At 40.7% G+C, this 17045-nt stretch overlaps 1 protein-coding gene across 1 annotated transcript in view; it reads left to right on the top strand.

Annotated features, from left to right (window-relative positions):
- The window catches only part of LOC134538606 (facilitated trehalose transporter Tret1-like), a 32744-nt gene extending 16307 nt beyond the window's left edge, over window positions 1-16437 (top strand). The window contains exons 2-4 of the mRNA XM_063380034.1: window positions 6903-7035; window positions 8864-9005; window positions 13107-16437. Coding sequence (XP_063236104.1) covers window positions 6991-7035; window positions 8864-9005; window positions 13107-14446 — 1527 coding nt within the window. The 5' untranslated portion in view covers window positions 6903-6990 and the 3' untranslated portion in view covers window positions 14447-16437. The remainder of the gene's footprint in view (window positions 1-6902; window positions 7036-8863; window positions 9006-13106) is intronic.
- The last annotated feature ends 608 nt before the right edge of the window (window positions 16438-17045 follow it).

Below are 17045 nucleotides of genomic sequence, written 5' to 3'. Positions count from 1 at the left end.
ATCACACAAGTGAATGTGGGAGCTGCTACAGAAAACTAATCAGACAGCAGTGCTCAAAAACTAATTTTTACGACCATCCAGGACGGAATTTCGGAGATTTTTTCCTTACTACGGCCCCTCGTTTCAGGCATTTTTTTTTTTTGTATTTGTAACTCGTAACCAAAATCTTTTCTAGCTCCTTCTCTATTTTCAAAAATAATTTACTCAGAACTTTCAAGTTATCTAGAATCAAAAACCACGAATTAACACACATGCGCAAGACAATAAATAAGCATCTACCAACAAAGACCAAATCACGTTTAACAGATGACCACTTTTTTGGACAGTTTTACGTGTATACACTAAAATTAAATAGATTTATAACTGTTAAATATTTAAAGGTGCAAAACAGCAAAGTTTTGACGGTTGGAAAACAATTATTTTTGCTCGAAAGAAAAGAATACCTCTAAATCATTCGGAATGGTGCATTGTTTGGAGTTTGGTATTAGCAGAGGGACTAACTTTAAATAAGTGTTTCGTACATTACAATGTTGCAACGTATTTGAAGCCACGTTTTACCAGGCCATCTCCGCATTGTTACGATTTATGATGTGGAGAGAACTACTGGGTTCGTAAAGGACAGCCCAATTAATTAGTACAGTTTTATTTATTACTAATATCTACACCATACATTGAATAACTGCACTCAATATCTATGTCCACAATGATTAGTCTTGAACTGATCAAGCTCCACTGGAGCTTGGCTCGTCAGTGGCTCGCTCTTCTGTCCGCTTCCTTCGCACACTCGCCCAGACCGCGCCGCAGTACAGAGCAACTATAGCTCGTCGCACCCGACTGTCTCGCCAGACATTCACTCGCAGGTATCGCCTCCCGATAGGTCCGGTTCGCTCACCAAGGGCAACTTGTCCTCTTTACCTCCCGCTGATCGCACGGGGTATCGCCAGTATCACTCCCCTACTCCCAGAACTCTCCGAACTCTCGGAACTCCCGTGGAGGCCGGCGTCGTCACTTATATACCCGTGGCATCCTTCTCGAAGGGACGAGAGCGGCCGTGACGTGTCGCGTCATCCCGGGCCGACCCGACACCCCGAAACACCCAGAACAGCGAGGCTTTTTTTTTTTGCCACTCATCGCGGCGGCCTCTGTAAGCCCGGAATTCCCAGGCCGCTAAAGGTGAACAATAGCCCGAGGCAGGACAGTGCGCGGGGAGCGGAGGGGGGTGGGTAGCGAGGACCCTTGTAATCCGGCCAGGCACGCGTGGCATTCCTTACGTTAATGGACTGGACGGTGCCTGACGTCAGAGGCCCTGCGTGACCGCCAGCCCTCTCCGAACCTGGCGCGCATCACTGTCTTGTATCTCACGTTTCTAATGCTATTGTTCCAGTGTTGCGGAGATTTTGCTTGACCACGTCCGATAATGATTAGAATGTACGAAATAGGATCTACGTCGTTAAACGCATCATTTCCATAAAATACACTTATTTAAAACTGTTTCCACAATGCAAACACCAAACTTGAACCAATTTTTTTATGAGGGGGGGGGGGGGGTCCTTACCAAGATGGCGCAGGTCATAAGCTAGAAGGAAAAAAAAGCTTCACCCGGTTACCATTGTAAACATGCGGGCGTATGTGACCGCCCGCTGGATTCGTAGTCCCTGGCTAGTGCCAGCCGCCTGGATATAACATGTGTTTGCCACGGGGACTAGATTTCACTGGGAGAATCGATTATTCGTCATAGACCATAAGACCCGCTGTGACACAAGCGAGATATGAGATATAAGTTTGAGGTCTAACAACACTATTTGGATACATGATTTATTGTAGATCATATTTATCGTTCCACGTTGAAATCTCACTTTCGTTAACAGAGATTGCACATTTTTTTTTATATTCTTGAACTCTATTTAGAGTAAAAATTGATAAAACGTTTAAAGGTGGTTAAAAAAATTTATTATTTTTTTTTTTGTTTCAAACCACCTTTAGTGCAGAAGAGTTACCTCCTATTAGTAGCCGAAAACGATGTAAAAAATATTTCAAAATCTTTTGACATCTTCCATTCACACATCTTACCTAACTGAAGACATATTTTGTAAATTTAAACACTTCTTAACTAAAACTTTAAAATCAACATTCTATAGTTTGTTATCCTTATTTTATGGTTAAATATCATTCCATAATCTAACGCATAAATAATATTATGTGTTTTCCGGTCACACAATATATATGAATGTTTTTTTTTTTAATTTGTTTAACCTGTTAAGGTAGAAATGATGCTTCCAATGTGGTATCGCCTCTAAGCGCAAGGTTCTGAACTTGCGCGGTCTTCTCGTCGTACATAAGACCACTATGAGATTCGAGTGGTAACCATAGCATTATATGGGGGGGAAATGAAGATAAAGTTGTTATGCAAGTCCCTTGAGTGCTTTCAAGTAGTTCTACAGAAAGTGTCATGCCTAAAGATTATTCTGGAAAAACGAGTTTTAGCAATTTTTTCACTCTACGGCGTACAAACAGGTTCTTTTAAGATATCTTGAGCAGTTTTCAAATCGCGTCTTTTTTTTTTATTCTGAAGCTTTGCATTCCATATATTTGCACAGGTAGGCGGGGCCGTTAATGCTTTGCACAATTTGTAGGCTACTATCATGGGAAGTTCGATTAGAGGTGCTGTTCACAGTACTTGACCAAGGGCAATGAAAACACGGTTACTATGTTTTTAAACGTCCGTTATTTGTCTGGAAATTTGTTACACTGCACAATCTTCTAAGAAACATGTTGACACAGAACATTACACTTACAATAAGGCAATGAGACAGTAAAATAACACTTTATTGTTAATTTATGCATTACACATACGACAGACATCAATGCTCACGTTTTTGACACGGATTTCCGACAGGAATATGAATGTATTTAATCTCGAGTTGGGATGTCACTTCAGCCTTTGAATATATATACTGTATAGAAGTCGCGAGTGGATAGGATTTACTCTACGTTTTTCAGGAGCGTATGATGAGCAGCTTGGGAACTTCACCGCTGCAGGGCGCTGCCGTAACGCCCTGTATCGTCTTAGGTTGTTATTTACACGTTAGAGCGCAGCACTGTCGCCCGCTGTCATTCCCCGCACCCCCCATCCATCATTCACTGCAGCTCAAGGTCGTTCAACAGGAGAGGGAAGGGGTGTTTGAAGAGTTCGACACTTGTCCGCTAGGGATCATCACAAGTCGATGCCCTAGAGATGGTGGCGATTGCGGGGGTGAATTAACCAACTACCTCAAACCGTATTAGAAATTTTAACCTGGGCTGGCGACTTCTATACAGTATATATATTCAAAGTTTCAGCTGAGTATTCGATACCGCTTAAAACTAGCAAAGTACGAAAGCTACAGAGTTGCGTTGAAGTAAATATATCTTAGTAGAGCAGACTTTGCTCGTGATCGTTACGTGTGACTCACCCGGTTGGAACAACTGCAGTGATGACGTAATGAGCGTTGGTGGGGAGCGTCGAACAGAAGTCAGTGAGAGCTGTGACTGCGAGAGTACTACACCGATTTGCGTTGCTCGTGAGTGAGCACTGAGTGGTGCTAGTTGAGTGGAATAACTATAAAGTTACTAACTTTGATTTGGAAGCCACTGATCGCACCATGTCTAAGCGAAAACAGGTAATGAGGAGAAAAGAAAAAGAAAACAAGCGAAAACGCCCGAGAAGAAGCGATTAAAAATGCAGAGAAGTGTCGTAGGTATCGAATGAGGCAAAGAGTAGCCGAGAGGAATGAGCCAGTGAGGCTCGTAATTGGCGCTCGAGCGAGCCTCAGCCGTCCGCCTCGCGAGAAGCGACGGGGAATGCAGGGAATGGTCTGGTAATGGACGTGTATGTGCTCTCCGATGATCCTGATGCTGATGTGGAGTCAGTGAAGCCAGTGGTCGTGAACCATGGGCCGAGTTCGTCGCTGTTTGGTGTCGCAATTTCTCTGGCGTGGCCGCCCGACCGTCAAGTAAGACGTTCATCGAATTCACGTCAAGAAATAAAGCAACATCAATTTTTTTATATTATTTAATTTATTTCATACACAACATTCGCGTTCAGTGCGACGGCTATAGTCCAAAATACAGCATACCCATTATTTTTGACGTGACAACGTCTAATAAATCGATGAACGCCAGCTGCACGCACGAAAAAGTGTCCCGTTACGCACATTGTTCCGTTACGCTGTGTCCCGTTACGCTCATTGTACGCTTGCGCCGCATCTAGCTCTCTTCCACTCGACTGTTTATAAAGTGAAGTGAAAAGTTAAAGTGGTTTTCATTGATTATTACAACAACAATTTCGGCAATAAAGGTTAATTATTCTTTCATTTTAAAAATCTGATTACTAGTATAATTTCAAGTATTTATTCTTTTTTTATTTAAAAAAATTATTCAATTTTGTTCATAATAGTATGCAATTATTTCATCAATGTTTTGTTATGACGTTGTCACGTTAAACTATCGTCCGTAAACCGACTATACAGACAACCATTTTTTTTAAATATGTGAGATTAATATGTTTAATCCAAAAGTAATGTTTGGCATCACTTAGCATGAACACATTTCAAAGATTACAAATATTATGTTAGTAAACTAAACCTTTTAAAATTTGATTTATTAAAATTCAACACTGATTGGCTGATATACAATGCACGGCTTAAACCGGTGGTTCTAAAAGCATGAAATTTGGCATAGGAGTTCCTTACATAGCGTAAATGTGCACTAATAAATAATTTTAAAAATTCATCTTCAAAGAAGGTTAAATGGTGTATTAAAATATTTGTATGGAAGTTTGCATTTGTGAAGTTAGAAATAGATCAAATTGGTATTGAGGCTTGTGTTTACAACTAAAAGTACCATCGTTTGTGGTAATTCATCAAAAATGAGGATCAAATACTTTCCCCTCGGACATACGGCTAGTTGGGAATAAACTACCAAAGTATCAGTCGAACCACCAAACTGAAACAAAAAAAAATTGACACACATTTCAGTAACCTAATAATCGCGATGCGAAGAAAATGGGAAAGCCTTTCTAATATGAAAGTCTGTCATGCCTGATAATTTCGTTGCGATGACGTCATAGAAGTGTCGATTGGCTAGAAAATCATTTTATACGTGGACGCATCCGTCGCGTCGCGTAATAGTGATTATTACATCGTGATAAGAGACGGTGCCACGTGCTGGTTTTCGAGACAAACGACACACATGTTTCGTAAACATCATCCCCTCCCCCCAACACCCTTCCCAAAGCCACTATGTCCATATATAACCTTGTTTCTTTCCCGGGTGAGAAGACGAGGAGAAAAACCCGGTTATGTAACTACTCAAGAGGTCAGTGAATGCCTTACAGGTTTATATAGTAACACTGCAACTGCAGAAACAGGAAATATCACAAGAATATAAACTAATTTCGTGGGCGTTACTGAAAAAGAAGAAATGATAAATTACAGAAACAGGTACAATGGTGATCGCAAAAATAAGACCAATTTTCATTGGCGAATTTTATTTTTGTTTCAAAATTCTATAAGAAACGTTTTTTTTTCCTTCTACTTTTGGACTTCTTTTGTACACAGAACCCCGTTATGTTCACCTTGTTATTACTAAACCACATATTTCAGAGACTGTGCTTCCAAACTTTTGGCAATGCTCCCACGATATACGTAGGTTAAGTTAAATTATTTGAAAATAAGCTACGAATATTGATAAAAGTGGGGGGAAGGTCAGGAAAGAATAATTAAATACAGATTTATTACACTATTTCTGAATTACAACAATCCAAATGTCTGCCCCCAGATAGATCACACCTTCGTATGTCCACTTCTTTCTCTCCCCACTGGAGCTCGGCTCGACAATGTCTCTCTCTCTGTTGTTCGTCTTTCACCGCGAGACACCGTCCCCCGATGACCCGGTCTTCGCACACGAATCCCGTCTCTCGTCGCCCCGCTATCGCTCGCCAAGTGGTCACTCACCCTCTTCACTCCACTGCCCGAGGATTCATCGGTGTCGCCACCAGCCTCTGCCTCTCTCCAACTCTCTCCGGAGGTCGGCGGGACATGGCAGTAGGCCGAAAGACAGTTGGCCGAAAAGCACTAGGCTGAAAGACACTAGACCGAAAGTCACTAGGCCGAAAGGCACTAGACTAAAAACTAGAAAATTTGTCTCACTTGGAATGTGTCTTAACTCTGGCAACAAACACTAGACCAAAATACACTATGCCGAAAGGCACTAGACCTAAATTTCGGTCAAATGACTTTCGGCCTAGTGCCTGCTACCCGTCTTATATACTTACTTGCAAATCTCCGCCCTGGAAAATTATCGTGGCCCTCAGAAGCGGTGCGTCATAAGAATACCTGACTCAACACTCGAAGTTGCGAGAACAATGGCGTCCTAGTTACGCCGCCTCACGCGGACAGGCTCTGGGGGCCCGCAGAATCCTCCAGACGAAACAGAGAGAGAGAGAGGCGCCCGGACTCTTTTGGAAGGCCGCTAATCGGAGTCACGTGTAGCGGTAATAGAGCGAAGGGCGCCACTTGCATCTCGCCCATCCCGCAGGCCTGCGCGCCTCGTCATTAGCAGGATCATAACAATACGTTATTAAATAATTCATTTTTTATGGTATGTGAAAATAATTTACCAAATTTGAGAGATAACAACATATTTTATGGCATTGTTTAGCTAACCTATTTATATGTTTTTTTTTTTTAATTTCTGAGCTTAATTAATTATTTTGTTTGCATGATATAAAGGCAAAAATGACATGCTTTTGAAAAGTTTATTGGCAAACATTACTTCAGTTAGACATTTACGCATTATTTATACTAGTGTGTTTTGTAATCGTCGTCTGGGGATGTTTATGTATTGAGAATTTATTTTTCCAGATAATGCACATCACGAGTCCGTCTTCATTGCAGGAAAAAAAAAGTAGGAGATGATATGTTGTAAATCAACTTCAACAGCGACCGCAAAATGATGGACTACAGTTCTCCAGGGTGTTGGGAAGCCTTACGACCGGTAATTGTCTTATTAGATATACATGGTTTACTCAATTAAATTAATAGTTTTGATGTTAAATTTGTCTGTTTTATTTGTAAGTAGCTATATCCACAACCTCGTTCACTTGGACATAAATTTTAACACAGGTTATTTAGTTAGAAAAGATGAGTAATTATTGTCTAATCAAATGTACACCAAAGTTGAATTTACTTTATTTAAAGCTTTCCTGTTAAATAACTTTTTGTTTTATTGCGTTGGTTCAGATACAAGAACACAGAATTCAGTGAAATCTCTAACTTGAGAACATGTTACATAAACCTGATCTGGCAAAACACTGAACTAGTATTAAAAACGTCTTAGCTATAAATCCACAGTGAATCAAGTTATTGCATGATATTTATTTATCAACTTACAAATGGTATTTTTTAAACTTTATAATCGAACTTTAAATAATTATAGTGCTATTAGGTTTTTTATAATTATATTCATATCTTTAGAACCGTTTGAGATACCACAGTGTCACGAAGACTTATTTAATCCTAGAGATACTATCTAAAACATTTTGTAATTTCAAGTGAATATAACGAGCAGTTTTTGAGTTAAATCATTTCATACAAACATACAAAATAAAATTCCTTCGTTGGATATTTTTTTACATATCTAGTTTTCTGACATGGAAAATATTTCGTATTTAAGCATATAAAAGCACTTATATTTAGATTTTATTTACTGGTATTCATTTTTTATGTTTGTTTTTATTTGAGGATATGCGTAAAAAAAATATGTTGCGTTTGTAAGTATGAATATTCAACTCAAATTTTAGTTTGACCGAGTATCGAGAAAACAATTCCTTTCAATTACGATTATAGATCACGCTGGGGTCAACCCGGAGATTGTTCACAGCTGAGAAACGTGGCGGAAGTTGCTTCCATACATTCATTTGTTTTTTAGGCCATGGGCGGATCCAAGAAGAGGAAATCCCTACCCTATTTTATCACAAAATTTTTGACATTTGCTTAATATTTTTGGTGTTATTGAGTAAGCAATTAATATTTATGTATTATTAATAAGAAAAATTATGTTTCCACTGAAAAAATTTTAAAATATATAAATATACTTCAACCAAAATAACATACCAGGGGTCTTCTTCATGCAGCCAATCACGAGAGGCTTTTCACCATTGGCTCAGGTATCAGCCAGTCAGGTGAGGGATCTTCCTGCTATTGGATTCCGTATCGGCCAATAATTTTTTTGGTTTCTTCTCGTTGGCTGTGTTTGTCTGGAATTAAGGTAAAAATTGCGGCCGAAAGAGACAAGGAGTTTGCAATATTTAACAACTGATTTCAGTTTAAATTTAGCGGGGTATAAAGTGAGTCTTTGTTTTTTGACGTGACAACGTCTAATAAATCGATGAACGCCGGCTGCACGCAAGAAAAAATGTCCCGTTACGTTCATTGTACGCTAGCGCCGCATTTATCTCTCTTCCACTCGATTGGCCTATGCGTCCGAGGAGAAGAAAGACAGCGGCAGCACACAAATTACATCTACACGTGAACTGTTTCGTCGACTGTTTATAAAGTGAAGTGAAAAGTTAATGTGGTTTTCATTGCTTATTACAACAACAATTTCGGCAATATAGGTTAATTATTCTTGCATTTTAAATATCTGATTACTAGTATAATTTCAAGTATTTTTTCTTTTATTTTTAAAATAAAAATGATTCAATTTTATTCATAAAAGTATGCAATCATTTCAACAATGTTTTGTTATGACGTTGTCACGTTAAACTATCGTCCGTAAACCGACTTTACAGACAACCAATATATTTTTTTTTTTATGTCCGAAGCACGTGTTGTCAGCCGTGGCTTGCCTGCCCTTGCTGTCGGCGGGCATCTCCATAGCCTACCCGGCCACGGCGCTCCCGCAGCTGCAGGCCGCATCGGGTAACAGCACCTTCACCCTGAGCGACGACGAAGCTTCGTGGTTCAGTGAGTATCCTCTGTCCAACCGCCAATCGCGTGACTTGCATCCGTCCGTCCGTCCGTCCGTGTAAAAAGCTTGGCAAACTCATAAGTTTGACGGACACACGAATGAAATAATCACATTCAAATACATGCAAGGTTTTTTTTTTTGCATTTAAATCTCTTCATATCAGAATGTTTTCATGGCTCTTTTTTTTAACTTACGTACGAACACATTTAAAAGGTTCATTTCTGAAACCAAAATCGTCCAAGTCTTAGAAGTGTTGTTTATTACTAGAGACCGGAAAAATTCGTGAATTCATTTCGCGATAGGCTAAAATACAAATAGTTATACCGTAGTGCTGCCTCTGCTATTGGCTCACAACTCACCTGGCTGACTCTGGGCCAATGAGAAACATCCGACCAAAGCTTTATCGAATCACAGGCTGTTACGTTGGGACGCCTCACAAGACAGCAGCCAATGAGTGGGTGGCATTTGACCGAGTGTACATATAACTATGGGGTTCATCCTACAGGTCATTGAACCCGCGAATTTTTCCGGTCCCTATTTATTACATATTTGAATAAATGCCAGAGTTAAAAAAAATTGAGTTTTAAAAGGTAGGGCCTATACGAGTATAGCTTACATGACCGTGAAAATAAACAAATTACACAAGGGAAATTTTCTCCAAAATTTAAGTTTACCCATATCAGTTGGCAACGGTGAAAGGGAAATCATAATGTATTAGGTCGGACGTGCGGAGTGTTGTAAATCGCTCGGGCAACTGACGGACGAACGGATAACAGACGCGACGGGCTATTTTATACGGGCAGCCTAAGATGTACATCAAGTTCTGTCCCTGCCCGAACACACCCGAATATTCGCCTTCGACTAACCTCGGGTTTATTAATATAAATTTATACTTCTGTGTTTATTTTAATATAGCTATACTAACCTAATTAACCGTCCATAGTGTTTTAAAGTGTTTTAATGTAGCTAACCTAACCGACCACTTTTAATATTTTAATTCATTTTTCCGGCGCAAAAAATAAAACAAATCCCGAGGTTGGCCGAAGGTGAATATTCGGGCGTGTTCGGGCAGGGACAGAACTTGATGTACATCTTAGGCTTCCCATTTTATACCGGCTTTACCTGTCAAAGGCGAGTATAGAGGGGTGGTGGGGGATTTGGAACCTCTCCCGACGATAGAAAGAAAACTGTGCTAATATTTTTCTCCATAAATTTACGTAAAAGATTGGCCGCATATTATCCAGGGATCTTCGCAAATTTACTTCTTAATTAATTTACTTATGTACTTCTAACGCGAACTCACGAGAATAATACCTACTATAAAGTACTAGCAAAACCCTTCAAAAATGTTTTAGAGCATTAACAAATCCTTCAAAACATGTTAGAGTATTAACGTAGCACTTAGAAAACATATTTAAATATTTTTTAAAAAACTTGAAACCTTGTTAAAGAATTAACAAACACACGTGTGTTAAAAAATTAAAAAAAACAGGTTAGAGAACTAACAAAACCCTTCATAAACATGTTATACTATTAATAAAACCCTTCAAACATTTGTTATGTTAACTCTTCGTTCTTTTACATGTAGTTTTAATTTGTTTACAACACAGACATAGGAAGGGAGTTTCCCCAAAGATCCATTTATTTGTAACTACCAAGAACAGATTTTTTTTCCCCAATCGCGTCGAAATCACTCATTATAATTCATTTAATTTTTTTATTTTCACAGTTCCAAAAATTAACTTATTAATTTTTATTGATTTTAATTTATTCAGTTTAAAAATTTTTTTCTTTGTGAAAATCTCGCCGCCAGCATCGGAAAACCTGGTCGAAATTCAGGCGGGTTGCAACCCTATGTTTTTTTTTCGCAAGGTGAGAAATGTGGCGGACGTTGCCTTGGAATTGGGATATTTCTCCGAGTACCCATTTGTTCACATGACCCGGGCGCCACGGGTAGCACTTGCAGGAAACGACGTGTGGACTGTCACAGCATCAGGCGTGGTCGATGTGGCGGGTGTCGTGACGTGATCGGCGGCGAGGTAGCACGTGACTCGAGCCCATTATTCCTTATGGCTAGAGACCGGAAAAATTCGCGGGTTCAATGAACTTCAGGATAGACTCCAATATCCTCTACACACTCGGGCAAACGCCATCTGTACATTGGCTGCTGACTTGTGAGTCGTCTCGACTGAGTAACCTGTGATTCGACACTTCTATGAGTGACGGTCTCTAATTGGCCCTCAGTCCTCCAGATTAACAGTGAACCAATGACAGAGGCAGCACTAAGGTATAATTATTTGCATTTTAGCATAACACGAAATGAACCCGTGAATTTTTCAGGTCTCTACTTATGGCATTTGGTTCTATCGTCTGACTTCCTAGATACAATCCCGCTAAGGGTTGCTAGGAGTTTACTTTCTTATTCATAGTGCTCATGATAATATTGTTCTTCGATTTTACTTCTTACATTGTTTCCTTAAGTCTCCTGTCTTCTCTTTAACCCACACAGGTGCATGTTTATGCACAATTAATCACACGGCTATACTTATTTATTTATAACCAGCTGTACCAGCCACGCTTTGCTGTGGTTCAGTCTTGTTAAATTGAAAAGAAAGAAAAGAGAAAGCACACTTTTTTTTGTAATTATTCCAAGTTGGTACACATGTTCCTCTATAAATATCACTATATTTCTCTCTCTCTCTCTCTCTCTATATATATATATATATATATATATATATATATATATATATTTATATCCCTCTCTCTCTATATATATAATATCTATCTCCATATTTCTGTATGTATTTGTTTTTCTATCTATATATCAGTGTGACTGCCTAACTATATATCTCTATATTTCTATGCATCTATATTAATCCCGTGCTGTATCTCTTATCGCCATAACTCCATCTCTCTATACCTATATGTATTTATGTCTATATCATCCTATCTATATATTCATATTTACAAAACCAAATAAAAATATTCATTTATATATTTTTTACTATATATACTTTTACCTGTAACAGGAAGGATATATGTTTATAAAAACACGCGCGTATTCGCATGCAACATTGTGTTAAAATTTCAAAGCAATCGTTTAACAATTTTCTAAGATCGAATAATCTTTACGAAGGTACATTTATTTATTTTTATATACTTATATTTAATAATCACTTATACTATACGAATATTTATACACACATTTAATATCATATGTCGCAAACGGCCCCTCTTAAATCATTTTAGCGGCTAGGTATAATTTTGCAGCTTCAAATGAAACTGTAGCTGAATTTATTGGGGCTCTCTATTACCATGCTTACTAGGTAATAGTGGTGTGTCAGTGTGTGATATATGTTGCAGAGTGACGCAGGGTGTGACTATAACAGAGTGATTGGGTGGTGTGACTGTTTCAGAGTGACTGGGGTGTGTGACTGTTGCAGTGTGGTCAGGGAGGTGTGACTGCTGCAGAGTGACTGAGGGGATGTGACTGTTGCAGAGTGACTGGAGGGGGCGACTGTTGCTGAGTGACTGGAGTGTGTGACTGTTGCTGAGTGACTGGAGTGTGTGACTGTTGCAGAGTGACTGAGGGGGTGTGACTGTTGCAGAGTGACTGGAGGGGGCGACTGTTGCGAGTGACTGGATGGTGTGACTGTTGCTGAGTGACTGGAGTGTGTGACTGTTGCAGAGTGACTGAGGGGGTGTGACTGTCGCAGAGTGACTGGAGCGTGTGACAGTCGCAGAAGTGACTGAAGGGTGCGACTAGCTGAGCGACTGGGTGGTGTGACTATCACAGAGTGATTGGGTGGTGCGACCGTTGCAGAGCGACTGGAGGGTGCGACTGTCGCAGAGCAACTAGAGCGTACGACTGTTGCAGAGAGACTGGAGGGTGTGACTGTTGCAGAGTGACTGGGGGGTGTGACTGTTGCAGTGTGGTCAGGGAGGTGTGACTGTTACAGAGTGACTGAGGTGGTGTGACTGTTGCAGAGTGACTGGAGGGGGCGACTGTTGCGAGTGACTGGAGTGTGTGACTGTCGCAGTGTGGTCAGGGAGGTGTGACTGTCGCAGAGTGACCGAGGGGGGTGCGACTGTTGCAGCGAGCGTGTTCGCGGCCGCCGCGCCCCTGGGCGGGCTGCTCGCCGCCGCGCTGCTGGACCGCCTGGGCCGCCGCGCGCTGCTGCTGCTCTGCGACGCGCCCTCGCTGCTGGGCTGGCTGCTGGTTGCGCGCGCCCCTCACACCTCCACTCCCCTGGCCGAGCTGCTGGCGGCGCGCGCGCTGGCTGGGCTGTCCCTGGGAGCCGCCCTCGCCTCCAGCACGGCCTACCTGCTGGAGGTGCTGGCCCCCAGGAGCCCGCGGCGCCTGCTCGCCTGGCCCGGCCTGATGCTGGCTGCCGGGGCGCTGCTGGCCTACTGCCTCGCGGCCGCCGGCCTCGCCTGGGACCTGGCGGCATACGCCTCCGCCGCCGCGCCTTGCCTTTCCGCGCTGCTGGTCGCCTGGCGCCTGCCCGAGAGCCCACCCTGGCTGCGCCTGCAGGGCCGACCCGGTGACGCAGACTGGGCCTTGCAGAAGCTGCGTCTGCCCGCGCCTCCCGCCACCCCGCCGCGTCGCCGCTCCTCCTGCCCCGGCTGCGACAAGAGGCACGACAACTGCCTCTTCTGCGCCGAGCGCTTCCGCGACGCGTCCTCGAACCCCCCGCGCGAGGACGACGTCACCTGCAGGTCCTTCCTGCAGGTGTTCTTCACGTGGCGCGTGCTCAGGATCCTGGCCGCTCAGCTGTTCCTGGCGGCGCTGCAGGCGTCCTGCGGGGTGCTAGTGGTTCTGGCCTACCTCGCCGAGGTCGCCGGGGGACTGGGGGTCGACCAGTTGCCGCCGCGATACCTCGCCGTGGCTTGCGGCGCGCTGGCAGTGTCCTCCGTCGCGGTTGTGGGTCTTCTGGAGCCGAGACACGGCCTGAGGGCAGTCCTTCTGTGGGCCAGCTCCGGCGCCGCCATGTCCTCGCTGTTCCTCTCCTTCCACCTGACAGTCCTGCGCGCGGGCGGTCCTGCCGCGGCGCTGCCCTACTACCGGTGGGTGCCGCTCGCCGGCTTGCTGTCTTTCGTGCTGTTCTCCTCCTCGTGGCTGTTCGCCTTCCCCTGGCTGGACCTGGCAGAGGAGTTCCCGCCGGAGGTGCGAGGAACAGTCGGCCACCTCGCGCTGCTCGCCAAGTTCTCGGCGGGCTTCGCCAACCTCAGGTACTTCCCGCTGGTCGACGCGGGACTAGCGTGGTACTACCTGTGCCTCGTCAACACCTCGGGCGCGGTTCTGGGGTTCCTGTTCTGGCCCAGGACGGAGTCCCCGCAGCTCGGCGTCATGGGGCAGGCGGTGATCCCTCCCGGCATGGCCGCAGTCCCGGAGGAGGAGAGGCTGCTGACCGCCCAAGACGCCTCGCGCTCGTGACACGTCTACCTCCACGCCCGGACGCCGTTTCCAAAACACTGCTCCGGCTCTAGTCCTAGCGCCACCTGTGCGCCAGACTGTGTGTTCATTCGCTCCCACTGTACATCGAACCAAGCGTTTCTTTTTATTTACGTTTCACAGTGTTTTCATTACGCTCCGGATAGTACTTATATGACTAGTTTGAAAAACCACATGATTAAAAATATATTTATTACATACATATATATTTAAAGTAAACATACACGTGATGAACCTTCTTGAATATATATTTTTTTGCCAGTTCTTACAAGTGGCATAGTTGTGACAAGACAGTATGTAGAACAAGTAGTTTCGTAAAAGTTTTTGTGTTTCGGTGCAATTTTTTTTTTTCGTAAACCCTTAAAGACAACGTTTCCGCAAAATTTATTTCAAAATCATCCCAAGTGTTGTTTTTTTTTTTTTTTTTTTTCTGTTTTGAAGAAACAAGTTTGCATTTCGAACTGAAACTGAACTTAGAAATTTTAGGATTAATTTGTAGTATTTAACACATTTATATAGTTTTTCTACCGATAATGGATCTTACACATTCCTACATAGAAAACCAACTATATTTTAAGCAGTAGGTGTATTTACGAAGAAATACTAATTTATTTTTTAGTTGAAATTATTGTTATCTCACTATTTAATTCTTTACTTACATATTAAAATGATAGAGTGTGATTTAAGTAGTTTGTTTGCAAGAAGTAAACTTGTAAATACTGGACATATTTCAAAATATGACTTTACTGCTATAAATAATTTACATGTTCTTGATGTATGTAGGCTATTTTATACTTTAAATAAATAATAAAAAATGTGTACAACTAAATACATCTAGCACAATAGTACAGATACACACCATATATACATGTTTATCACCAAGACATGTATATTAGAAAGGAGTAAAGTTACACCAAAGAGCAATGGAAATACGCATATAAATTGTGTGTGAATTAAATACATTTTTAAAACTTTTTTTATTACTAATATGTCTATGTTTTTTTTTATTTTTTTAAGATGGAGATTGTGTTTTTTTTGTAAGAAATAAACTCAAGCACTGCTGGACCTTTTCTAAAAAAAAATCTTCACTGTTATACATTATTCCGAACGAACAGGGATTTGTTTGGTTTTATTTATTTTAAAGAAAATAAGGTTCCATATGATAAAGCAATATTTCTTTTAAAACCGGAGAAATCCGGCCACACTGACTACTTTCTGAAAACGTGCGCTGAGTTGTATGTTTATTTTAACTTTAAACATAGACAGTAGGTGGCTCCCTATTTCTAACGCAATTGTGGCCCTTTCAATATGTATTCCCTAAGTAACTGTGTTTTTATAACAGATAAAAATTATGTATGATAATGTTTCTATATCAGCTGTATAAAAAATACACAATTCTTCTGTATTCTAGGAATCATTGGTATAGTTATTCGTAAGAACATGCCAAATACACGTTATTTTTTGGAAGCAAGTTGAATTACAAAATATTATAAACTATCTAATCAAAGCCATTACTATTCGCTTTGTCGAATTTTTACCTCATTGGTGACATATTCTTTCGTTACGTTTGTTGTTAATTCAAGATCTTCAGTGCACATTGAGCAACCCTCGATACAAATAAATATTTCATTCCAATGTACTAGAGGTTTTATTCTTTAATTTCATCAAATAATAATGTAAATCTATCTAGTCTTTTTTATTTGTCCTTTGATTCTGTTTCGCATAACGTTATTAATAAATGTAAATGAATAAAAATAAAAGAACCTAATTCATTTGAAGCTTGTTTTTAATTATTTCAGCAAGTACTTTTAAAAATTTCTAATTAGGATTTTATATGAGAATGTTTTAAAACAGTGTATATGTACTTCAGATGGCCCCGAAAATTTGTGTAAACACCTTGATTTATGGGGCAATCAAAACTCTGAATATATTTACATATTTGTACTTGGTATTTTCATATCCATAAACTGCTCCCATATTTCTGCTAGATATTTCCTTACACGTTCAGCATACTAGACAAATTGTGTGTATCAAAATATTTATACTTTCTTTTATTACAAAGAGTCTGAGAAAATGTATTACAAAAACTAAAGTTCTATAAGCAGTTACAAAATCTATATATGACATCAAAAACAGCTATTTACTTTTGAGAAAGTGACACTGATAATCTTTGTTATTATTTTCCCGAACGCTAAGAGATAAGGGAGAATAAATATTTTTCAAGCTTTTATAATACTCCTATTATGTCAAGACATTTCTTAGCATTTTATACTTTGAGACGTGAGTAAAAATACTGACGTAAGTAGAATAATATAATCATAAAATAATTAGAAAATTAGTAATTTTACCCATTATTTAAACTTTCGACAATGATTTTTAAAAATTTTAGCTTATTTATTCTATTGATAGTTCTATGGTTTCCATTCCCCCAATAATTATTTAAGTATTTTGCCATACACAAAAATCAATTTCTATTTTGCTAGAAAAATTAAAGTTTTTCTCTCTGTTGTTGAAATATAAAAATATTTTTTCTTGCACAATTGTGTCACCCATAAATGATTTATTTAAAAATTCTTGTTGA

This window comes from Bacillus rossius, chromosome 13 (assembly GCF_032445375.1).
Source record: "Bacillus rossius redtenbacheri isolate Brsri chromosome 13, Brsri_v3, whole genome shotgun sequence".
Taxonomy (NCBI): domain Eukaryota; kingdom Metazoa; phylum Arthropoda; class Insecta; order Phasmatodea; family Bacillidae; genus Bacillus; species Bacillus rossius.
The sequence above is the reverse complement of the archived record's forward strand: the minus strand, read 5'-3'. Positions and strand labels throughout refer to the sequence as shown.